The sequence below is a fragment of the Phyllostomus hastatus genome, unplaced genomic scaffold, assembly GCF_019186645.2.
Source record: "Phyllostomus hastatus isolate PE091 unplaced genomic scaffold, TTU_PhHast_1.1 phas_contig_1, whole genome shotgun sequence".
Classification (NCBI taxonomy): domain Eukaryota; kingdom Metazoa; phylum Chordata; class Mammalia; order Chiroptera; family Phyllostomidae; genus Phyllostomus; species Phyllostomus hastatus.
The window spans coordinates 28,929,181-28,955,715 of record NW_025333498.1 but is presented as its reverse complement, the minus strand read 5'-3'; the positions used below and the strand labels follow the sequence as shown (position 1 = coordinate 28,955,715).

Below are 26,535 nucleotides of genomic sequence, written 5' to 3'. Positions count from 1 at the left end.
GTGTGGCACTGCTTGGATCCAAATCTTCCTTCATGCTTTTTTGTTTGTGTGTGTCCATACATCAATTAAAATTATAAAACCTAAATGCAAAGGTACAAAAAAGGCACATTCTCCTAACCGCAAACTGGTCCGGCAAAAATAAAGAGCACAGAAGATGTGATGCTGAGACGAGTTGGAGCTACTGGTTACTGGCTCTTCGGTCTTTGGTGAAGTTACCTTTAAAAGTGCCAAGTAATTTTTATTTCTCAAATTTACGTAATAGAGAGAGAAAGAGAGAGAGAGAAAGAGAGAGACAGAGAGAGAGAGAGAGCTAGTAGCCAATCGATTTGCTTCTATCCATATCTCAGCTTTGTTCAAAGATAAATCCTTACTTTTAGCTTCTGCCATTTAGTTGCAATAGCAACACTTTTCGGTTTGCCAGATCTCAGGCAGAATTCTCACTCTAAAGCACTATCATTAGTATAAAGGAAGGACAAAACAGTCGGGGACTCCCCTCCCCCGCCCCCACCCCCAGTCCCAACACTACCTACACTAAATCTAGAACATCAAGTTAGGTTTTTTTTTGTTTTTTTCCTGAAAAAAGGCAAAAAGGACTTTACATTGCATCCTACAGCAGATATCCTAAATCAGTCAAACCATCAGAGGAAGCTGTTGGCGTACAGCCTTACAAACGATTTACCCTATTAAAAGTTCCCCAATCAGAAAATGTGTTTCACACAAAACATTTTTCCCTTCTTGCATTTCACTACCTTACACGTTATGTGAAAAATCATTAAAAACACCTACTACATATTTAAAAAAGCCAAAATGTCAGCAACTTTTATTGACTACCTTTTAAAAGCCCTATGCTGCTGTTTTACAAGGCATAATAGACCAGCTCATTTGGTCAAAGCATTCTACATCATTAGTTTGAACTAACTTTTACTGAAACAGCTACAGCATCAAAAGAGTTAAGGCAAATTGGAATTCATAGAAAAGGATAAGACACTTCACACTACGATGAAAGAAAAATGGAAAGCGAAGACAGACACTGACGGCAACACTGAATTACAGCAACACTCGCACTTCAAGCACAGAACACCGTGGGGGAAGTCAGACTAGTTGAACGTCAGAAAGCCCATTTCATACAGCTGAAAAAAACACAAATCAAACACAAAATGAACAAAACCACAAAAATCCGGTCATGCACTTGGATAAGTCTTCATGGTCTTTGTGCATACCCAGAAAATTGAAGTGTTCTTTTTTTTTTCCTTTTTTCTTTTCTCTTTTTTTCCTTTTTTTTTTTTGCATTGTAACATTTGATAAAAATCTTTTGTTTTTGTTCTTTTTGTTTTTTTTGCTTTTTACTAAAATAAACCTGTTCAGGGGAACAGCTACTAGATGAATTTAAGGGTTTTATGCACCTTATAGAACTTATAGCAAAAATAGTTTTAGTTGATTTCGTTATAAATAACGTCTTCAAGAACATGTGCAAAACTGTCAATAATTTCCTAAAGCACAATTGATCAGAAAAATCCATGATTGTTCAGCCTTCACACCCTTCTTCATGTAAGAACACCCTTCTGTATATCTGGAAGAGAAAAATAAAAGACAAATGCTTTTTGTACAGTTGCTATCACACACTACTGAGCTTTGTGATCTCTTTCTTGTTTTAAAGATAAAGGTGTTTAGAAAAGGTCGTGTTCATCATTGTGGTAGACCAATAAATACAAACTTTGGAGCTGAGGGTCACTTTCTGTGCTTTGAGTCTACCTCTGAAATCTGGGACTTGCAACATACTTTTGCGAGAGCAACGAGAAACCCAAGTTCCACATAACTACTTGACCGCAATCTGCATGGTAAAGTACAAAGTTTTCAGATCTGTGGTCCAAGTGAGAGCTGGGATGCAACCTTTGACATTACATTCATAGTTGAGCTGCTGCTAATCTTGCAGTGCTAGGTTATACAAACTCTTATGCTATATTTCCTGGAGTCTGTGAATATTCAAAGGAAGATAAATGTAAAATACATGTACTGTAGGACAAATTTGGTCCCCAGTATTTTCTAACATGTTACAGGTTTTGGGGAAGAGGTAAGGAGGAAGACAGAAAAAACATACATTTGATTTCAATATATGCAGCCCCCTTTGGGCAGAATACTTAATCTGCCAAATCCACAAAGTCACCGATTTTGACATTTTGATAACATTTGGCTTCCCTGGCCATGATGGCAGCAGTGGGACAAAATCTGAGTTACTCTGAGTTCAATTTTGTAAAGGAACCATAGACTTGTCTTGGCCTGAGCCCTACAGTTACAGCGACCTTTCTCTCATACCTCACAGTTACTTATTGGGTTGAAAGGTATATGGAGAATGGTCACTAGACGTCTCTACAGCCACCTGCTGCTGACCACTCGCCTCCTACAACAAAGCAGAACAGATGAGACATGTGAGCAATGAAATCCAAATGTTGCTGTCCAGGTCTGACTGAGTCCAACATCTTCAAAACAAGCACTCTTTACAAGTAATGTTTTTAACAAGTGATTTTCTTTAGGTCATGTAGAGCTTTCGAGTTTATTTCCCTAAGAAGTTCAAACATCTGACAGACTCAAAGAACCTCCCACCCCAACACTTAGGAGTTGTCTCTTCAAACTAAACTACAATTTATCCAACAAATCTCTTATCCCTTGGGGGCAGATGTGACTTGGAATTCAGTGTTCTTAGAGTTTAGGACCTGAAATACAGTGTGCATATGCAGTTTTTCATTGAATACACTCAGTGGGGTCTAGGGCAGTGCCTCATGATCAATCATATTAACAGGGCTACACCGAAAGACATGAATATACCCAGAGTGGAGTACACATTTTTGTCTTGCATCAGTTCGGGTTGGGTTTTGTTGCAGGTCAAGATTTTTGCTAAAGTAGCTACAAAAAGAATTTTTACGTTTTTTTTTTTTTGGTTCATTTCAGAATTGCAGATGAGAGATTTTGGGTTCTGGGAACTATGATCGTCAATAACTGCACAACACTAAATGAATCAGAAGCAAACCAAACAAGGACCATCCCCACCCCCCTCCCCCGACATCCAGACACAGTTCTACAGCTGTTTTTGGAACTGGAACCCATGGGATCTGCCCAGAGGGTGGGATGGGCTGGGTTGATGAATTTCCTTGGAGTTTCAAGGGTGCTTTGCTGGAAAATGCCCTTTTGTCCAAGCTTTATTCAAATTAAATCAAATGTCAGACTTCTTTCATATCAGTATCATATTAGTATCTTCCAGGACAAGAACTAAGTGTTATTTTGCTCTACCAACAGCCTCTACAAAAACAGGTATGCCCTGTTTCTCACACCTGTTAAAGTTTTGAAACATCAGTTTTCCCCAAGTATCTTAATTATAACTGATGGCTTTTTGTTACTATTATACTGATACAATCCTTGACACTTGAATTACATACTCCAGCTTTATCTGAATTTGCCTGTAAGCACCATTTTATGGGACAGAGGACAGAGAGCCCTGAAGCGTTGATGATGTGTGTACTCCCTCTAAACTCAGATCTTCAGGCAAATGTTTGACTTTTGGCTGATTTTCCACTGAGTTCCACCTAATTTACTCATTTCTGAAACTATTCATCTTCAGAACGGCCACTGGACAGCCTGTACCGACCTCCACAGGAACCGCTGTTGTCTGCACGTGTGTGTACTGCGGCAGGTAGGCTCCTTGCATAGCTGATGTTGCAGGCATGTACTGCAAAGAAGAATGGAGTCAGATGGGCCAGGACAAGCCATGCAGAATTCTGAAAGTCGGTGAATTTTGAAAGGGGATGACAAGTATTTGGGAGTCTCAAAGAAGAAATTTAAATGGGCTCAACATTTAATTAGTATACCTCAGTGCACCATATGAAAGGCAAATGAATGTTTTGTACTGTTTGAATTTGTCAAAGTAGAAATCCCACCTTTCTTTGGGTTTCCTAACAAAGGAGCACATGGGTGAAGATCATTAAGGTTTCTCATCGTCTATAATTTAACATCATTAATGTGCTATTTTAGAAGATGTCTCCTCAAATGGCCTCATTATTTTTCAGCAGCCTCCCTGAACTAGCATCCAAAACTGTTTCTGTAAGTGGAAGCCCAAGAGAAAGTGACTTACTAGGACTTCAACAGGTCACTGCAGAACAGAAAATGGACCTGTGCTTTTCCTGATGCTGACGGGCCTCTTTTTCCAAAGGCAGGAGACCTTTTAGTCAATCTCACTGGATGTGTGTGGCCCTGGTTCAGCCTTCAAGAAGCTAGCTAGTTTTGAAAGTAAGTGGGGCAAACACACTGCCCTTTGTTCTTGTAAGCCACCACAGATGTGGTCTGAACTAAAAGCCTTTGGTTGTCGTAGCCAGGTGCTGCCCATGCCAACCCTGGAGGTTAATCTGGTATGGTATCAGCTCAACCTCAATACTTAACTAAGTCCCCTGGACTCTGGGGAAATAATTCAGTACACAGCTCATGATTCAATGTCCCCAAATTCCATAACAGAAATACGTAAGGAGAAATCCCCTGCCTTCACCACCATGTATCACCTTGATCTTGGCTTCATGAGACCAGGTCTGCCAGTGTGAATGAATGACCCTGGTTATTAGGCCTGGATGTGGTTAGTCATGTATGGGTGCTATGTTCAGGCAGTGAAGAGACACCCAGAGGACCAACTTTTAGTATATCAATCAAGAAATATCTGAGTATTTACTATGAAGAAGGCAACCTGGGAGGGTGTTGGGGGGTCAGACATAATCACTGATATCATAGAGCCTGTGATTGATAGGGAAGGCACAAGCTGCATTAATTTACACTCCTCTGTTTGCTGAGACAGATGATATGAATTTGCCACCTACTGTTCCGGTGCCACCTAGTGACAGATGACTCATCTGCTGGGCCAGAGGGTTGATCATAGATGCAGGCTGTAGTGACATGGTGTGCTCCATCGAGGGAGTTAACACGGCACCCTGGGAAGTCGGAGACAAGAGCAACAAAAGATACGACCTAAGAGGGAGTGGTTAAGATTCTGTAATCACCTTTTGCAAATGAAATGCCTATTTGTTGAGGAATATAAAGCAAAAATAACCCTCCCTCAAACTTGTAAATGGTATCATAAATAATTTCCTTAAAATCTTCTGGACTGTGCTTCCTGAGACCTTCTAAAGAGCACTTGCTCTCTAGAAATCCCTGCATTAAACATCTCTCCCTGTGCTTTCACACTTAACTGTAGAGTAAGCTAATCCAGTAGGAGCTATAGCAAGAAATGCAAATTATTTTATGCAGGTTAATAAAAGGCTTAATTATTTTTAAAATAAATGACAGTTGATGTTTTATGAGACCACAAAATAATATACTGAATATTATAAACATGGTGTTTTGTTAAAAAAAAAGTTCCACAGAGATAGTCATTCACTTCAACACCAGGCTGTCAGGGTCAAGATCACATTCTTCATTCCCTCAGTTCATTTCCCAGAACTTTCAGCTACAATTTGGGGTTGGTGGGGGCACCAATTCAGATACAATGAATAAACCAATTTCAGATTCTCTGGTTTCATTAAAAAATTCTAGTCATTAAAAGTTAAATAGAGTTTAAGAAAAACAGACAGGTGGTTTGGCTGGTGCAATCCAGTGGTGAGCTGATACAAAACCCCAGCTCAGGGGAAAAAAGAAAAGAAAAGAAAAACACCCATTGCCCATCCTCTCTCTGTAGTACCTCACTGTTGGCACTGCCAGGGTACTGCTGCCCCGATTCTGACTGTGGCATGTTCTACAAAGTTGGAAGGAAGGTGCACAAACAATTTCATGTCCTGACCTTCTGCTTTTAACTTAATATTCCATTATAAATGTTTACTTAACCTACTGCATGACTGTCATTATCATCGTTTTTAATAATTACATAATGGAAGGCACACTGACTGCATAAACCAAAATTTATTTCTATTCCTGGACTTTTGCATTTTCTCTAATTTATCCTATATGATATTCTTATAGATTATACTATCCCTCACACTTCTGCAATCACCCAATTATCTGAGAATACAATTATTCTAACACTGCAAGATTAATGTTAAGTTTTTGGTGTCAATGTATTGGACTTATCCCTTAAGTGCACTGTGATTACTGACATTAGGTACGCAGTCAAGGGCAGAGACCGGTGTGCAGGTGGGCCCTGCAGCTCTGGCTGCAGGTGGTCTAGGTCTGGGTGGGAAAGGAAGTGAGTCCTCAGACAGGAGCCTCCTGCACACGACTGTCACCTTATAGATGTTAAACTGAGATATGTGCAGCTTTGTCTCTAAAAGTTGATAAGAAAATATAGGTGTGCGTAAGAAAGTTTGCTGTTAATAAATCTCATAAGTTTTTTCTTTTTAAAGGTTTAATGAGTATCATCAAAAAGTGGATGGTAACATGGAAATGACGCAGAAGCCCAGGATGCGCTGAGGGAGGGCCCTGCTCCTTTTCCTGTTCATCTGCAGGAACTGGCTATTGCTGGGAAACCCCCATGAACAGCGAGTTCCTTTCCAGCATTTCATAAGAGGGACACACATTGCCATGAACACCTGCGTGCATGTGGGTGTAAGTGTACATACATGAGTAGGGATGTGTGTGGATGCATGTGTGCATATAGAAACATATATGTAAGTGTTTATACAGACAGCACAAAGTTTCTCCCCTGTGCTAGCAACTGAACATGTTTTATTTGCTTCTTCAAAGTCATCTCAGCCACCTTCTGTTCAGAACTCGTCCCTGGACTACCATTTCATTCACGTGACCTCAGTGTTCTCTTTAGGTGTCCTGAGAGAAATCCCTGTCTCATCTTAAGGTCAAGAATAGTGTGCTTTTCCCAAACAACTGATCTGTTTTTATCCTGTAAGTGCTGTGAGCTATCTTGCTTACCAAGACTCCCATTTTGCATTTGTTACTAGAAAGCTTAGGGCCAAAGACGTGGCTTTCCCATGGTGAGTGTGGCAGTCAGTGTGCTGGGGATTTTGAGCTTGTATGTGTGTGTGACTTTGTTCTCCACCTTTATTTTATCAACTGTTTAAACCCATGTTTTAATTCAACTAACTGGATTTTATGTATTTTTAAAAACACATTAAATATGATAATAAGGTGGAGTGTAACTCAATTAAATATAATGTATACATAAATGTAACAAATGCTCATGTCACTAAAGAAATCACATTTATTTACCAAAGGTGTTACTACTTTTGTATTCAGAGTTTCTATGGAGAGGGTAAGTAGCTCTGATAGAAATCTCAGATCAATCTTGCCTCTGGCCAGGAAGCTCGGTAGGTTAGAGTGTGGTCCCAACATGTCAAGGTTGTGGGTTTGATCCCTGGTCAGTGCGTATACAAGAATCAACCAATGAAAGCATACGTAAGTGACCAACAAATGAAGATTTCTCTCTCTTTCCCCTCTCCCTTCCTCTCTAAAATCAATTTAAAAAATCTGTAGAACAATTTTGAACATGTTTTGCATTAAACATAATGTAAAAAAATTAGATTTCATCACAAGTACGGATGAAATTTTGCAACTTAAAAACCTTACAATTTAAAAATTTTAAAAAGTTGAAAACTCAGTTTAACAATCTCCTACAAAACTGGTATGAGGAAGAAAATGGTGCCCCACCTCCAATGTGATATATTTTAAGCTCTGATAGATTGCAAATTTAACTTACTGTCAACTACCAATTTGTTTGAAGACAAAGATGAGTGAGAGTTTTATAATGAGTTTGTACATTCTCATGATACACGCTTAAAATTTGCCAAATCTTCTTCGGCAAATGGTTTTAACCCAGAGAGTAGTTTCACCACATACATGGTTTACTTGCAAAGCACAAAGCCATTACGACGAAACTTACAGGGTGCTGTAGGATGTATGGTTGAGGTTGCATCCAAGAAGGACTTTGCACCTGGAAAAGGGAGGATTTTGAAAGAAACATTGATTTCCATTGGAACACTACCTATTTCTTTATAACTCTTTTAATCATGTTAAGATCTATAGAAGGAAAATAAGGAAACAATACTCTCAATGATTAAAAAGATTATTAAGGCAGAGTTCTTGGCAAACTGGTCACTCTGAATAGGATGAAATGATTATTTAAATACAGGTTCCATCTGCCCACTCAAGAAGTATTTACTGAGTATCAGGCACCAAAGAGGAAAAGGTGAATAAGACACGGGCCCCACCCTAAAAAATTCACCGTCTAAGCAAGAAAGATAAGTAAACAGCTCAAATCAATAATGAAAAGTGCTATCATCAAGGTATGAACTAGGTGCTGCAGGAATACCGATGAATGAGAATTAATTCCAGCACATCTTATAATGAACTAATCCATAAAGTATGTGGTTATTTAAAAGGAATAATCAAATTTAATCCCTCTTTGATACCAAGGACCAAGGACATTCATTAGGGTCAGAAATCTTGTTTGGTGGTCAATAATTTCTAGCTAGTGTGGAAAACAAAAATCTAAAACTCAGATTTATGAAGTTAAACTTCACTAACTAGACCTGGACGTCTACGGTCAACAGGGCATCCACACAGCAGACCCTCTGGACTGAGAAATAAGATGTGAGAGTCAGATTCTGTGGCAGGAAAGAAAGCAGTCTGCCATTCAAGGGGAAAAAAAGAAACAGTCTATTTCTTGATGCCCAGAGCTTTTCAGAGACTATGTGATTTTTAGAATAAGTTCCAGTCTCCAATTCTTAGCAACAAAACCCTCCTGAGTCTTTTCCCCTACTGTTAACGTCAAAGGTTCTATAGAGAGATGGAAGAGTCATGGGGGAAGAATGTATTATGATTTACCTTGATAGCAGAGCCCCGATACTTGTTTTCTCTGGGTTCCTTTGCCACCTAAGGCAGACCAAAGTTAAGTGCTTCTGCCTTGTTAACATTTCAGTTATCTGGACTGCAGCCTTTCCCCATCGGGGTACTGGTGGTTTCTTGCAGATGCCAATTTCTCAAATTCAATTATAGAAGCATATGGTGGTTTAGTGGAGAAAAGCCCACTCCAACACAAGTATGAGGCCTCCACTGAATAAGTCACGGGGAGGCGAGGAGCTCCCTGCAGACCCCAATTTGGCCAGATGCTCCTATTTTTTTGTATGCTTCAGTGATCTTAATAATCTAATACAGTATTATGGGGTTAGGGAGCCATGACATCTAACTCAGTTTTCTTCCTTAAGCAGCAAATCAGCTGCTGTCAATGATAATTCCTCATTTTTCCCTAACTAAAAAATGGGAATAATAATTTATGTGCTACATTTTTTTTTTGCTACTGGTTTTTTTTACCCTTGTTTGGGTCATGGAGCCTGCTGAAAAACTGATGAAAGAAACAGGCCTTTTTCCCCAACTAAATGCACACACACAAGCAACAGTTTGCAAATGATTTAAAGGAATCACAGAAAGACCCCCTAAAGCCCATGTGCCGACCCTACTGGGCCCTGAACTTAGTGGGTTAATCGGTCTTTGAGGTTACGACAGTGAGTGTCAGGCAAATGAAAAAGGTTCCACATTCTGTGTACCTTAGGGAAACACAGAATGCCCAGGAGAAGAAAATCAGGCCTCTGAAATGAAATGCTGTTTCCAGTTAAGTATATCAAATCTATTCCCAAAATCAGCCTAATTTTTTAAATTCTATGAAACAGTTCTGTGGCTAAAACATTCATTGCTTTTATAGAAAAGAGGTGGCGGGGAGATGCATTACCAGCTGTAATCTATCTACAGCAGCATACATTCAGATTAATATGCACAATCCTCCATTTGCCTGAGAATATACCTATTTTTAGTGATATCCATTAATGGCAGGGGGTTCCGAGTTCAGATAGTTTAGAAAGAAGACTACCTTCAATATCAGATACAGGAGTTGTTAATTAGGGAAAATGCACTAGAGCAGATTTCAGAGTTTTACATAGGCAAGGAAGACACAGAAATGTTAAGTTCAAAGTGATTGAAGAGGCATTTAATAAGTGAATAGTACGTTCAGCAGATTAAAACACCAGCATAAAAATAAGAGAAAAAAATAAGAGACAACTTACGGAAAGGAGGAGAAAAGAACCTAAAAGCTGAGGAAGGCTATGAATATTATTTTAAAAAACTTCAGTTTCAGTGCATTTAATCACTGCTCTTTGTCATTCAAGGTTACTTTTATGTTCTTAAACTTTGAACATATGGCTTATGTTCACCAATCAATCAGTTTAAAAAAGTATAATGAATGTATTTGCATCAGCCAGCTAATCCTGCACATTAATGATGATAATAACCACAGTTAACATTTACTGAGCGCTAATGATATGCTAGGATAATGTGCCACACTCTATATGGACTCTCGTTTAGCTCTCATAACAAGCCTATGAGATGGAAACTATTATTATCCCCATTTTAAAGATGAGGAAACTGAGGCTTGCAGAATTGAATTAAACACAGTTATCAGATACTGCAACCCCCTAACCCCAGAAATCAGGGCTACAACATCTAATTCAATTGTTTTAAAAACAAGACTACACAAAAGTTTAGTTTAGTCACACAGGATCTCAACAGTCAACTAAAGAGAACTATATTCCTACTTGTCTGTAATAGAACTCCCTTAAAACGGTCCTGTCTGGGCCGAGGCGGCAACCCCATCAGAGCCACTCTGCTAAAGGAAGAGAAACGCATGTAACCCTGGGTTCACGATGAACAGGACCTAACCCTGAAATAAAACCAAATGAATATTATAACAAGGTGCTTAATGATATCTTGGTTCTAAGTTGGGAATTCATTTTAAGATAAAGCTTCCTCACAAAAACAATCTAAACCGGCAGTAATCTCCTTTTTGTTTTTTCTTTTGGCCTAATGTTATGTATGCTCACTTAATGTTACCTAATAATGACATATCTTTATTAGCAGGTTTACTTGCTCTTTCATTAGTTCCTGCTGAGGAAGACACACAGGCACGTGTGCGCACCTACTCTGCGTTTCACCCGACAGCAATCCTCTTTAAGGTATCTAACAGCAAGGCTCACTGTGAGGAAGTAGTGGGGTTCATCCCAACTTGGAAACGCTATGATTTCAAGGACTGACAACTGACATCCATTTCCCCCTGGTTTATACCCTCGTATAACATAAAAAGTAAATCGTTTTGTTGAATACAAAGCAGCTTATTCTAAATCAGGTATCCAAGCTGCATAGCACTTGACTTAAATTTAATTATAAATGTTCAAAAATTTAAGACACACAAAAACGTAGCAGTGATTCACGGTCAGCAAGCAGTCATGCTCCTGATGAGTCCTGATGTACAAACCTGGTAGGCAGATACAGGAGATGCAATGTAGGGTGTAATAGAAGTTTGAGTGATCATTCGGTTTGCAGCAATACTGTACGGTGAAGGGTAAAATCTAGAACAAACACAGAAGCCTTCATTAAGTAATCCTTTAAGTAGAATATTTCATGGAACATACGTCTGGTATTTTCCACCTTCACATTTTCCCTCAAGCCATTATGTATTTATCTTAATGACATACCCGTTCTGTATAGCAGCTGTGGTTGGGTCATAAGTAAGTGTCATTCCAGCCTATGGGAATGAAAAAGAGAGAAACATCTGCAAAGGCACGATTAAAAAATTCCATTTTGTAGAGTCATGGCAACATAAAACAGTGACAGTTTAGTAGCATTTCATAACATTCGGAGTTTCTGTTAGATAAACACAGTCATAAACTGGGTACGAGAATTAAACTCTAGATCTGCCCTGTCCCATCCAGTAACCATTAGCCACATGCAGTTATTTAAAACTAAATAAAAAATCGAGTCTCTCCAGCATACAACCTACATTTGCAGTGTTCCAGCAGCTGCACGTGGGTACTGGTCATCACTGGGCAGATTCTAGAACATGTTCACTAGATGGCACTTCCCTAGCCATTCTTGAAGCAGTATGTTACTTTTAAAAACACAAACAATTCACTGAAAATAAGCATGGGGAAATGGAGGCCCAACATTTCCCCATGTTGGGGGCTGAACATTTACAGTTAAGAATCTGAACTTAAAAAAGTAACATTATTCAAAAGAATTAGAAAAAAACCCCTCAATGACAAATATACTATTACTTTTAATGTGCAGAATGATTTCTGAATAATTATAAATGTTAAACCTCTCTAAAAATCCATAACATCTGAAGTTCTCTTTTACTTTACATTCAGTTAACTAGTAACTGTAGCTGTTTCCACCATCCATCCGTCCACCTGGCACATCATCACTCTCTCGGCACCGTATCCACTGGGCAGTGTTGATTTGACATTATCTGGATTAAGTTGTAATGCTGTAGGTAGTGGTCACACAGGCTTTCACAATTGCACACCCACACTAAAGTTTTAAGGAAGAACTTACAAGTCTCACCTCTCCTTCTCTATGCCACGGTCTTCCATTGGGGATGTATTTGTTTGGATTCTGTCTCTTCTTCTGTCCTCCATCCGCAAACTTACACAACAAAGGTTCTGTAGGAGCTGGATAAACAGGAATAATATGAGGCCAAAATTACATGTGTTTATGAATGACAAAATGTAAGAGAAATTCTTTTCTAATAGGAGCAGTGTGAGTGCTGTCAGGGAACTGATAGTACTTCAAGGCAAGTTTATTCAGACCCTTACATTAATGAGTGAAAAATATATTAATCATTATTTTCAAACCAGAGTGTAATGGAAACATTCAAAGAGCTACTCTGAGGGAGCACAGGGTTCTTCTGATGCACTCCCGCCACCGAAGTACAGATACACTTTCTTTGCACCCTGGGCCCTCTGCGATTCCACCTCCACAAATCTCCCAGCGTAAACAAGTCTACGTTGTCCTCTCCTCCTCCCACCTTAAAAATGCTCCCATAGCTTCCCATATGATTTCTTAGAAAGGCCTTGGCTTCCCCAGAAGAAAACAAGTTCCCCTGTACACCGCTCGCATGCCCTGTCACTCAGAGCATTTATAACCACCAGTGAGCATGCTGATTTGCTCGGTGTCTGCTTCCCCTCTAGAGTGCAAGCTCCACGGGCAGGGACATCTGTTTTGTTCATCGCTGTATCCCCAGTGCCTCAGGGTCTGGAGCATTGTGGGCACTTATTACATCTTGGTTCAACGAATGAATGAATCAAATAGGTCTCCTTTGTTTATTTCTGGGATACAGCACTGAAGATAGCTGTTGTAAAGAAGCTGAAAATAAGTGAACACCCTATTTAAAGGTTTTGCTGTGCCTTAATCATCACACTCAGTGTTGCTTTACTATTATTGTGTATGTCCACATCGTAAGACGATCCAAAGAAGAACTCAAGAGACACAGGAGAGCCAAAGATGCAGACACTCTCTCAGGGACAGAGACACATTAGCTATTTAAATTAAAAAAAAAGGAGAGAGAGAGAGATGACTGCAAAGCAGGCCACCCATGACTTTTTTTTTTTTTTTTGGCCTTTCTATAATGGAAACAGCAGTGTATTCCTAAAAGTGGTGCGTGTTTCTGTATGATTCTAGTTATTGCAATAAAGGCAATCACACCTTCCTGTCTGGTTCTCATTCCATCCTTTGTCTACCACAGAACTGTGATTACTACTTTCAAGTTCTATTTCAAAGTTAAATAACCATGAAGAGAAAAATATTACTTGTGGAAAATTTACTCCCTTTCTCCTTTGCCTTTTGTTATCCTAATTGATCTCTTATTTTATATCACTATTACCCACCCACTAATGACAGGGTGAAAGCAACAGTGTCTCTCAACACTTCTCTGCCAAAATACAAAGCACAACAAAACATCCAACTGCAACGTCTCCTCGGCTTGCTGTCGAGCGCTTTGGCTCTCTCCTCTCTTCCAGGTGGGACCCACTCCAGAGGACTGATGGACTGAAGAATGCGGGGCATGGGGAAGGGCAGGATGTAAGAGAACTTCTGAATGACAATTGTGCTGGGAGTACCAGGAGGTGAGAATAGGGGAGCCTCAGCCCTCCCTTTCACAAAGAGGTCCTTTGTTTTCCTTTGAACTCCAGCCACACCCCACACCCTCCGGGTTTACCAGAACAAGGAAATTCCATTTAAGGCAAGCTGGGTGTGCCGGAAGAAGGACTAGGGCCAAATCCTAGACAGTGGATGAGCTACTCTTTTGTCTTTAAAAGAAAAAAAAAAGGATATTGGCTTATGGAAATTTTTACCCTTACCAACAGTCACGGAAGGAAAGTAAATAGATGTAATGAAGCAGGAGAGCTTTCTAATCACTGATGATGCTTTTAATTCTACACCCGGGCCATTTAGGGGCAGATGGAAACTAGGGCCCAGAGAATACAGACCTCAAAGCAAAGGAGGGGATAAAACAGCAAACCCTGCTGAGAGTAAGGAGAGTATCTGTGGGCTATGACCTTGGATGTCTCACCTTGACTCCTAACAATAAATTGAGAACTCAGACAAAAGGAAGCAAGATCTCACTCTACAGATCAAGAAAGGTCCTTAAGTGGCTTTAAATGTTTTCTCCAAATGACAGTTGAGGTTTCAGGATTTTGCCTCCCCACAACCTCGTAGGGCAAGAGACAGATAAATTCTGTGGTGCTGGCACTTTCTGAGACTTCATTTTAAGGAAATATTTTTATCTGGAGGCATTATAAAGACTAGCTCGTGGACTGAAATTTAACTTAAAATAATAAAAAAAGAGTGCTTACTTGGGGGTAGGTGTGAATGAGAGCAGTCTGTAGCAGTCCCTGGTGGGGCGGAAATGCCACGTTTGTTGAAAGGGCAAGTGTTCCTACCTAAGGTAACGTGCTCGCAACACATTTCCATTTACCTAGACTACTCCCTGTCAAAGAAAAACAATCTCAGGCAACGACAGTTTGCTGAAAACATATAGGAGTGCCCCAGCATTCGATGTGAAGCAATACCACATCAAATTCTAACAGCTTTCCTCTATTACAAGTCCCTCTGGCCTTTTTAGCAGCTGAAATTTTTGAGTGCCTACTGAGTGTAAGGTATAGTGTTAAGAACTAGGGATACCGTGGTGAATAAAACGGGCTTGTAATCCAATGGGGGTGAGAGTGTACCCCAAACTTATGGAAACCCACTTAATCATTTATGGGATGGGGCACTGTTTTCATAGATGTTTATAAAAATGCCGCCCAGAAGCAAAATACTTCTGATGCAGGAACAGCTCTATTTTACAGCTGCTGCTCCGTGTACTTGGATGACATTGTAAGAAACAGTTTAACCCTGTAAGTTCGTGATACACCTTGTTTATTACACAGATTGTAGCAGACTGTATCATGTACTCCAAGAAAGCAAATATGAGGACATTTCTTTAAGATACATGCTACCATAAATCTGAACAAGGGTCAGATAATTTCAATTAGATTTTTGAATCAAAATACAAATACATACCCAGATCTATCATGGCCCTCTTGTTTTTAAGTGTGTGCAAGCTTGTTACAAAATGAGATTCTTATTTGACTGGCATATCCTGTGGCTTATTCCAAATCAGGGAATAGTCTAGTTTGCATTTTGGAGCCTAACACAGATTCCAGGTTAAAGATTGGGAGACGCTATGCGATGTCGCCTGTTCTACAAAACAGTCCTCAGGTGGCTTCCCTGATTGTTCTTTTTAGAAGAGACATATTGAGGAGGGCTGGCTTGCAGAAAAGGAAGTGCCGTGAATACTAGTAATATGACTATACTCAATAGGTGTGTTTGGATATATTAAGTTTAAAAAATTAGTATGAACTGTATGGTCACTTTTCCAGATGCACAATTCTGTTCCTTATTATACAAAACAATAAATGCAAGAAGTTCTACCAAGTGACTTATGATTTAAGATATACTTCCTGGTTAAAGTGATATAAATATTATATACAGTTACCCCAATCGATTTATTTTACCAAATATGCAGAGCATTCTAAGCTGAATTTCCCCTTCATTAATTAGTCTTCGGGGTTTGCAAAGGGAGTGCCTCACATTTTACATTCTGTAAAATGCAGCGTCCTCGACAGAAGCTTTTCCGTCAGTTGTGGGAAACCGGCACACTCATCGACTATGTTAGCTGTCTTCCGTATAAAGGCGCCTACTTTCAAAATTCCTCAACTAACAACACCCACATAAATATCTGGAGCTCTTCCTTTACAAATTTCAAACCAAGGATCCAAAAAATTTCTTCTTCTTGGTATGATATTTTAGGTCAGATTCTCTTCTTATCCAAGACAGAAAAGTTATTTTCTTGCTCATCAGAACCAACAGGACACATACCTCCAAAAGCGTAACCACTGTCGTATTCCCTTCAGCAGGCAATGAGACAAACCCAAACACTGCTCTGACCTTTTTCATCATGTCTTAAGAGCCACCTAGGGTAACTGCGTTACTGGATTCCCGATACACCCTCAACAGGGCTTTGCAAGTGGGATGACCTTTTACAACTGCCTGACTTGGTGGCACTAACCACACCTCCCCTAAGAGAACACAAGCCATCCATCTGGGTCATCCCCATGGTGAGTCACTGCATATCTCAGGCACATAGTTTGATTATCTATTGTCTAAAGTTCAAATGTTACAGTGATTTATGCTCAAATGTCTTCCCTTGACACCCACACTAAAAATCACTTCTAGAATGCCCGCTTTGACTAAGCACTCAGCTTATGATTTGACATGGAAGTCCTCCTAACACATCTTATCAAGGGGCTCAGAGGACTTGGAGCTCTCTGTAGTCTGTAACAAAGTGGACCTTTTTCTCACTGTGTTCTAATGGCTGGAGAAATTGCTACTTCTAAACTCCCATTTTTCTAGTTATGTAGTATTTTATCCCAATCATCATTCTAGAAAATGTGACCTGCCCTTGATAGAGGCTTTTCCTTCAGTTGTAGAAAACTAGTCCACTCAGCAACTGTAATTAGCTTTCTTTCTGATAATGTCATGTATTTTAAAAAATTCCTCAACTAACAACATGCAAAGAAAAATCTGGGGCTCTGGTTTTATAAAATTCAACCTAAGGATTCCATAGAAATCATCTTTTTTTTTTTCCAGTGTGTGTGCACAAACCATGTCCCCTTCCTGTTTTAGCCCCTTAGTTTCTAACCAAATCCTGCGTCCTGCTCAACCAGACTCAGAGCTCCAGATTCTCTACAGATGCCTGTCCTTCCACAGGCCTCTGGTGGGTTTCCCTCTCCTTTCCTGGCCCTGACGCAGTGGTCCCATCTCCCACTCAGCTGGGCCTGCCAGTAAGACAATGATTATTTAACATTGTTAACGTCAGGGTAAATAAAAAACAAAAATGCAATCCTTTCCTGTCACACCAAAATAAATACTTTACTACTCTATGTTTCTAAGTCTATATTTTTTCATGTTTGCAACATTGGGTCCTTTTCTTCTACTATTTACATGATGGGCCTTTCCCTCCCTTTTTTATAGAATCATTAAAAAAAAAAAGGTTACATAACTTTCTATTAGAAAAGGGATCACAAACTACATATAGTTTCCTTGTTGTTGTAACACTGTGTGAACATCTGTGTATGCATTAACCTCTCCAATCTCAGCGCTAGCAGCTGAACTGGTGGTCAGATTATACAGTGGTCTAGATTAGTCTCCCTTTGAAATTTGGCTTTGCCATTTATTAGCTACTGACTCTGGGCAAGCTATTCAATATTTCTGGTTTTATAATGTGTGAAATGGGAAAAGTAATAGTACTTACTTCAGAAGACTGTTATGATTAACACACAAAGTGCTAGAACAGCTCAATGAATATTAGCTATTATTATTACTATGGTAACAGGAGGAGCTCACATTTTAATTATGGTTCCTCCTCTTGCCTTTGAATTATTAAGTTCTCAGGAGAGGAACTTGTGTTCTTGTGTTCAGAAGTTATAAACATTGCTAGGGACTGACCTGTTTTCCACGATATCTGACTCTGGGATTTAACAAGCTGGTGAGGACTGCTGCCCTGGCTTTGCATGGAGGGGGAGAAATGTTCAAGTTGTAGTTAATGATGAAGTTACTGGCAAATGCCTTTTACAAAACTGTTTCATAGTAACAACTACATTCTCCACCCAAGATCCTCAGGCTTTAATAAAAGTTTTCCCCATTACTTATTGTTCCTCCCTGGGAGAACCTGACAGTGAAAAGGCGTAAAACTGATCCGCAGAGTCTGCTGTAGCCTGGATGTGATCAATGCCAGTAACGACCTGACGGCAGCCCCACTGTAAGCCTGGTGTGCCACTCAAAGCATCTTCAGCTAAAGCACTGGCATCTGGCCAGTTGTGGTCCTTTGTCATGTTCTAAAAACCAGACCCTCCCTCCTTGGTGGAGAATGAGTTTGAACTTTAGATCTGCAAGAAAGCTCCAAGGCCACGGGCCACCCGGGACTGCTACAGCACTGTGCCTTTGGTGACAATGCCTGCTCCTGAGAGTGCAGGTGCGGGAGACACAAGCAGGTCCCAACCCCAGAGGTATGACCCCAATGTCCTGAAAGCACCGCATACACGTTGCAGTACTTCTTTGCCTGCAGCTGCCAAAACTTTCTTTTTTTACAGAGTAACAATGCTTAAGACAAGCATTCAGGGGGAAAATGGGCAATAAAAACCCTTGAAAGATGTCTAGTCTTTTTACTGGAGTCATAATTTTTCCTCCAAATGTTACCTTTTCTGCCTCCTGGCCCAGGATAATGCCCTAATAATATCACCTTTCTACGCAGCGTTATGAAATGTGGTAAGAGCAGTTTTGAAGCCCTGCTGGGCACAGACCCAATCGGAAAAGTCAAAGGAACACAGAAAGCAGATGTAAAACAAGCTGAGGTCTTTGGACGGAGTCGGCCAGCGGTCACACGCGCACTTCGCTGGAGCTGCTCCTCCACACAGAGGAAGCTCTGGGCGATGGGACAGAGTCATGCCGGCCCACTCTGAGAATCTAACAAGCACTCACATATCCAGTGACTGGACACTTTCTTTTTAACCTTCTGCCTTTAGCACACAGGGACTTATTTAGACTCCATTAATGTCATAGAAAGGTCCAGAAAGAAATGGGTGGTCACAATGCCTCCTGCAGCACTGAAAATGTGTATGTGTGTGTCTCTCCTACAGAAGCAAAACAACAGGATCGGGGCAGGCAGCTCCAGGGGAGCCCCAGTGGCCAATGCACCATGCACATCAGTCCCCTCAGAGAGCGCACTTTCTTCTAGGAAGGTGCTGGAAGAGTTGTTTTTAGACAAACCCCTGAATCATCACCACAGATGACAGCATTTCTGCCTTGCGAATGTCTCCTAATTTGGACATCAGTTCTACCCAACTAGAACATCCCAACACTTGTCTCCAACATTCACTTTGTGGGAAACTACCACATACTAATTCTCTATCATGGAATTTTTATCAAGTAAATATTAGTTATTTTAAACCTCTATAGAAAGAACTCATTGGTTTCTTTTACCCTGGTTGGGAACCTTCTAAGCAAATCTGACTTCCTGGGAACCAGTTGCACTCAATACACCAAGGTAAATCCAAATAAAGGAAAATGCTGCAACATTTTCAGGAAAAAATGAGAGACTGGGTGGGGAAGGATAGAAGGGAAGGCCTTCTGAACAATTATTTTTTTCAACAGAAACTGTATTGTACATTTAAAGAAGAATTTTCTATAAAAAAGATAAAGCCTCTTTGAAAATATGGAGAGGTTAGTCTCAAAGGCACTGGTTTTTAAAAAGCAATTTCAGAGTACAGTTTGCGTAAACACTGTGGTATGGATTTTTACAGAACTACAACCATGCACTATTTCTGTAGCATGCCCTGGGCCAGGGGTGGGAGATCCAGCCACATCACCCTGAGATGAAGAGGATGCTGGGAGAATGATGTGGCACATGAGCCGTGACAACTCACGTGCATAGTTGACCTCCTTCTGCTAAACCACCCATAGACTTTCTTAAGAGTGTCCCAGTGAAGATGGGTTCACTGTTCAGTTTGTTAATTTTCATTAAGTGTCTTCTGGAAACTGTCTGATGTGGGTTTCTTTTTTGTACTTGGCTGCAATGTCATGGGCAACTTTCCAGTCAGGCAAGAATCTGAGGACTCTGACAGAAACCCTCCTGGATAATTCTGCCTATGCTAGCTAAGCAACTTGCATCATTAAATAAACCATCCTTGGACTGTATTTATGAAATGTGATGTCTGCCTAGCAATGAGCCACATTATTTAAACATTAAAGTGGAGGCTCACTCAATTTACCCTTGCCTGACAATATTTTTGTTTGCAGCTGGTTCTACTGAAAAGAATCACACACACTCCATGGAGACAGTCACGTGAAGGAGTAGCCTCTCAGGTAATTGGAGGAAGAGAGTAGCACCTGATAAAAAGACTGGCAGTCAAATAGAATTTTCATATCATGTATATAAAAAAAGGGGAAAAATCCAGAAGTTGAAAATTATTTCAAATTCTGTTGTGGGTTCTCAAATCTACTGGGGACTTGTTTTGGGAAAAAGTTGGGTTCACTGGAACAGTGTGCTTCCAAGTACCAGACCATCCATTTTAAACACCTGCCCAAAGGGAGTTCAACCTTATTTATATGCAAAAAGTTGTCCAAAAAGGCTCTCAGAAGAGCCGTGGTTATTGTGATGAGCACCACGTGAAAAATGCTCTTAGAACCCACGTGGTGACCTGTACTGTTACCAGGCGATCACGGGCCTTCTGTGCCGAGCACAGAACTGAAAACAAGACATAGTCCCTGCAGCCAGAGACTGGTGTTCTAGATGGGAACCAAGACTAACATACAGGAAAAGCCATCCAACATTGGAAAATGGCATGATATTAATTCTGATTCATTACGAAGAGAATGGCTTGACAGCACAGCCCCCACCCCCCTGCCCCACACACACCCTGGCGATGATCTCAATGTAAGAGGAATCATCTGTTTCTTGTGTCCCACCTGACACTCGGCACAGCTTGGAAGAAACCATTTTCTACTGGTTGCAAAGTACAGAGAATCCTAGAATCATCGACATGTGGCTTGGAAATCCAGGTCTTTTTTTTTTCCTTGAATGGGTGGGATCAACAATCATAAAACCCACTTCAAAAAAAACCAAACAAACCCCCAAACACAGTTAAACGATATAACCATGTTATCCTTTGGAGAACAAAGTAAACTGTCCAAGCTCCATCTGGGACACTCTGAAATCTATTTCACTCAGGGAACTGGTAAAGCTTATCTCAGACTGATAACAACAACATCAAAAACAAATGTGTGCTGGGATGTTCTTCCCCCTCAAACTTTCTTGGCTGTGTGCAGGGATAAGCTGAGAAAGTAAAGTCGTCATAGGTAGGTGGATAATCAGTCCTTCAAAGGCCCAATGCTCTGGGGCCCTGGCTGTGCAAAGGGTGACACAGGGAAGGGAGGAAAACACGAGGGTCAGGTGGGCACGGGGGTTAATGCAGAGGCCCCACAGGGCAAGGTTTACAGAAATTTTGGAGGGTACAAACATTCCCTTTTTTTCTATTTCAATTCCAGTGTTGCTGGTGGAAGAAGAAAACTAACTTAACAAAAAAGGAAGCTCTTTCACAAGGCCGAGTTCCCTGGAATAGTTTACTTTCAGGTCTCAGAGCTTACGCTCCACACTTGTGTCTATAGGCAATTCAAGCTCACATGCAGCCATGCAAACTGTGTGCTGTGAGGCTTTGCCATTTCAAGATGAATGCAGTCTGTGGTATCGCATGTACTTACAGAGAGGTTTTCTACGAAGTGAGTGACACTCAACTTTTTTCACACAAAAATTAAAGTGAATCCTTAATCATAATCATCAGCCATTCAGTTAAAGATGGAACTTAGGAGCTATAGCAGAATAAATACCGAATACCACTTAAACTTCTGGTTTGTGGTCAGCCACTAGCATGCCAGCTTATAAACAAGTTGTATTATCTCTGAATTGTGCAGTGAAATTATACAAAACCAACAAATATTCACTGTTGCTTAGTATGGTCTAAATACTATGCTAGGCATGAAAACAGAAAGATGAGCAAAGAGTTTCTGCCTTAGAAGACCCTTCAGTTTCATGGGCTGACACATGTAAATATGTTAAATGCTGTGTGATACAGGTGGGTGTCCTCAGGGCGCCATGCAAACAGAGGGTAACCCAACTGGGCTAGAGGGGGGTCCTCCTGGGGGATGTGAGCCTTGAACAGTCTTGAAGGTTGAGGTGGGATAGCGGATTAAAGGGCATGAAAGGGACCTGAGGAATTGGAAACCATGTAAGAACTGAAGCAGCATGGTGTGTTTGGAATGCTGTTTGTAGTTCAGTGTCATTTGCAGTGCAGTGTTGCAGGAGAAATAGTGAGGCTGGGAGCAGAGGGGGCAGGATGGAGAGTGAGCCAGTGTCATTTGAGGAATCCCAGCTCCTTCTTCAAGGGTTATGCGTGGGGGACAGGGACAGAACTTTTAGTAGTGAAATGATGCAAGGGCTTATGGTATTTTACCTAAGTCCCTCTGGCTGCAGTCAGGGACGCCATCTGAGAGAGGAAGGGCTAAAGATAAGGCAGACAATCAGGAGGCCATGAGGATGGCCTAGGTGAGAGACAAGGGGTTCAACTGGATGGTGGTAGGAGGGATGGAGGGGAGACGGTAGATTCTGGAAATAATCAGGGATAGAATCCAAGGACTTGAAAGACTTGTCTGTTGGAGACAGTAAGTGGAGGGGTTAGGGGAGCCCAGGATCTTCAGTCCTGGGTTTCTGCTTTGGGTGCCTGGGTGGACACTGGTTACACTCACACCGGAAGGAAAACAGGAAGCTGAGCAGAATTAGACGGGAAGGGGGAGGAGCCTGATTTTGTAGGAGGTGAACATGAGGTGACCAAGACCAGGCAGCCTGAAACCCAGGGAAAGCCAGGGTGAGAGATGAATGTTTGAGAGTCACCTGATGTGAGTAAGAGTTGGAACCTTGAGAGAGGATGAAATCTAGCAGAATCATGAGCCAAAAGTGGAATTCAGGGAAACACTGATAATTAAGGAGTAGATAAAAGAAAACAAGCTCAGGAAAGACTCCAATTAACACAAAATGGGAAGAAACTAGAGAGACAGGTAAGACATCAGTCAAAGGAGGACACATTTCAAGGATGAGTGAGGGACCAGCAGTACCAAACACAGCAGACGGACCAACCACGGAAGAGACAGGGAAGCCTCCAGCCTTAATCACCAGGAGGTAAGTGGTCCCTGTTCAATTGTGTTCCCTTTGGGTGTGCACACAAAACTTGGAGTTCTAACTCCCAGTGTCTCAGAATGTGTGACCTTACTTAGACAGAGTCTTTACAGTAAAATTAGGTCATTACATTGGGCCTGAATCCAATGACTGGTGCTCGTATAAAAAAGTGACATGTGGATACGGAAAGAGACAGGCATAGAGAGATAACGGTGTGAGAGACAGAGGGAGAAGACAGCCATCTACAAGCCAAGGAGCAAGGCTGGAACAGATCTTCCCTTGCAGCTCTCAGAATGAGCCAGCCCTGCCGACACCTCGGTCTTAGATTTCTAGCCTCCAGAGCTCTGAGCCCAGGCATTTGTACTGTCTACGCCAACCAGTCTGTGGTACTTTGTCATGGCAGCCCTAGCAAACCAGGACGGTTATCTGACCTCGAGGAATTCCAGCTGTATACTATGGGGGGAGTCAGATTCCAGGAAGTTGAGGTATGATAATGATAAGTGAGGAGGTGGACTACAATTCTATAAAGTTTATGTGAGAAGGGGCTTGAAAGTGCTTAGTTTAATTTAGTTTTGAGAGCAGAGACCTGAACAATCTTGAACACAAACGGACAGATTTTTCTAGGAAATTATTAAAATATATTTGCATAGAATTTCTGTTTTGTGCTTTAAAAAATGTCTATTGTAGTTATGATCACAGTTTTTGTTCTTAGTAGTATTTGTGCATTTTCTTCCATTTTTCCACTAATTAGTTTGCCAGAGATCTGTTACTAATTAAAAATAAAGGTTTTTTTTTTTGTTGGAAAAAAAATAATAAAAGGAAAAGACACACATATTATAGGGAAGGGATAACTGGCAGAGTAGGGCCCTCAGAGGATGGGACAAAGGGCATAGCTTTGACCCGCTGGTCCTTGAGGCTTTAGTGGGGAGGTTCTCCCTGTTGGGAGGAAGCAGGAAGTTGATAATGGTGTTTCTGCTTGCTGATTTCAATTTTACTCATCAAATAGGAAGTGAAGTTATCCGCTTAGAGTGGAGTGTGGGGTGGGGAAGGGACTGAGCCCCAAGGTGAAAACTGAGAACTGCTTCTAGGGCAGGGTGAGGAAGCTGCTGAGGACCAGTGACGCTGAGGGTCTGGTCAAGGGGGGACAGCCTTTCCCTGCCTGGACGTAATAGGAGCAGTAAAGGTGGACTGCTGTGGGATTAACCTAAGTTCAACATTCTGCCAAGCCAAGGGTGTGACCAAGGGATGGAGTACAAGGAAACTGAGGATGCTGCTAAAGAAATGGTTTCAGCATTCAAAAATGGAGAGCAAAGCCCTGGTCAGGTAGCTCAGCTGGTTAGAGCATCATCTCAATATACTGAGGTTGTGGACTCAATCCCTGGTGAGGGACACAAACAAGAATGCATAGATAAGTGGAACAACAATTTGATGTCTTCCTCTGTCTCTCTCTCTCCCTCCCTCCCTTCCTAAAATTAAAAAATACAGAGGTGTGTGTTTGTGCTAGATGTATATATAGATGGATAGATATATATAGAGAGAGACACACACACACACACCAGATGGGATGGGAAAGAAGGACCAATGAAACGTGAAAATGGAAGAATCCCTGTCTATCTTAGATCAGGCTGAATGGGAGTTATTGTGTGTGATGCTGGAATGAAAAGCTACAGAGGTGTGGTGTTACTGGTCCTGACAACATAAGGCAGAGCGAGGGGAGGAAGTGAACAGAGTGGCCACAGGAGTTGAGGTCCAGACACTATAAGGGGAGGGGATGGCAACCAAGGGAGGAGCTGGGTTGGAAAGTATCACAGTCCTCAAAGATGTGCCTGAATGACAGATTTGTTGAGGGTGGTGATAAGATATATTAGAGAACAGCTTAACTATCAAAGGAAGAGAAGCTTCGTAGGGCTTTACAAGTCACATCCTTACCAGTGGGCCAGCTTCCATTCACATTTAAACACCCAACAGCTGGAGAGAGGTGAATTATTAAGTCCTATTTGCAGATGCAAAAAAAAAAAACTTTAAAGGGCTAAATGAAGACTTTTTTGTTCTCTGATGAGTCCTCATGTGCTAAAATTATACACATTATATAAAAGACTACTGATAAAATTTTAGACAAACAGCATACCAGAAACTCCAGGTGGTGTCTTAATGAATTTCCCATTAAAATGACCAATAACGGCTTCACACTTTTCTGTTGATTCCATTCTATATTTATAAAAAAAAACACAAACATTTAGAGATCTCTTAGTTTTCATTTTGTCCTGGGCATGTGAGTACATTCTTACAAGTTCAGTGAGTACAAACGAGGCCTGGCAAGACAGTGAGCAGGGGAAAAAGCGGGCTTACCCTGTCCCTTATCTAACTGTGGCTGGCACACGTCCACAGTAAAATACATGTTAACGACTACACTCTGAATCACAAAAGAAGTAAATTACATCTGGAGTGTTTAAGACCAAGCATATCAAATGTATAATTTTTATCTACTTGTTGGAAAGCTGACAATCAATACACAATAGCTTTGTTAGTCATGATACCGAATTAAACACAAAAAGTCGTTTAAAACACCAGTGTATTTATTGTTTGCGAGAATGTTTTAAAGACGTTCTTTCCTTTCACACAGTCACAAAATGAAAGACTCAAAAGCTGTGATGAGAACTAGTGTCAATCAGAGGATGTCGTGCCTTCTATGGTTTTTACATGTGCTTCAAGTTTAACATTAAATTTAAGACAATTATGACCCTTCCTTTTTTACTCTTGGCTTTGGAGGAGTAACTTAAAGGATGGAGCCTTACTTCACAACTTATTCTACATCATCAGCAGGGGGCTAAAAACATTTGAGAAACATTTCAGGGGAATTAAGTTATTTTGACTTATTTTTCTTTCATGGAAGAAACACTGAATTATCTATTCATCATGTGCTACACTCCTGGACTAACCAGAGTTACACACAGGTTTTATTAAACAATAGTTTTAAGAAGCAGCAGAATTTAATTGGATTCCATCTTTGGATACAGAAATAAAACTACCTGATCTGCTTTCAGAACACCCACAGAGGTGACAAGCTTTACATGGCACTGGGCTTTCCCTTGTTTCACTTGGATCCTTTTAAACGATCAAGTGCACATGGAGATGCTAGCCTTGGCGACTGTCAACTGCAGACCATCTTAGTTGCATCATAAAATTATCTGGCCCGAAGGAAAGGGCAATGGACTACAAGCCAGAAGACCTTGCCTCATTAGTTGGCAGCCCACTGACAATGAAAAAAGTCCCTTCTTTGCCTCAATCTTCTTATATGTAAAACAGTAAACAGCAGTTGCTTTGTTATCTCATAGTCTGTGGTAGTACATTGATTGACATCAAATAGGATAATGTATATAAAAGTAAAATTTCAGAAGTCAAAGTCA

At 40.8% G+C, this 26,535-nt stretch overlaps 1 protein-coding gene across 7 annotated transcripts in view; it reads right to left on the bottom strand.

Annotated features, from left to right (window-relative positions):
- Positions 1-1,340: 1,340 nt before the first annotated feature.
- RBMS1 (RNA binding motif single stranded interacting protein 1) overlaps positions 1,341-26,535 on the bottom strand; it is a 204,356-nt gene continuing 179,161 nt past the window's right edge. For 4 of the 7 annotated variants that reach the window (XM_045845013.1, XM_045845069.1, XM_045845322.1 and 1 more), the window contains exons 6-15: positions 25,257-25,336; positions 12,358-12,473; positions 11,499-11,548; positions 11,279-11,372; positions 8,803-8,850; positions 7,859-7,909; positions 4,854-4,964; positions 3,641-3,721; positions 2,314-2,398; positions 1,341-1,570 (exon numbers count right to left, since the gene is read on the bottom strand). In XM_045845013.1, the coding sequence (XP_045700969.1) occupies positions 2,321-2,398; positions 3,641-3,721; positions 4,854-4,964; positions 7,859-7,909; positions 8,803-8,850; positions 11,279-11,372; positions 11,499-11,548; positions 12,358-12,473; positions 25,257-25,336 (709 nt within the window). In that variant the 3' untranslated portion in view covers positions 1,341-1,570; positions 2,314-2,320. The remainder of the gene's footprint in view (positions 1,571-2,313; positions 2,399-3,640; positions 3,722-4,853; positions 4,965-7,858; positions 7,910-8,802; positions 8,851-11,278; positions 11,373-11,498; positions 11,549-12,357; positions 12,474-25,256; positions 25,337-26,535) is intronic. The other 3 variants (XM_045845239.1, XM_045845394.1, XM_045845476.1) reach the window with 3 other exon arrangements.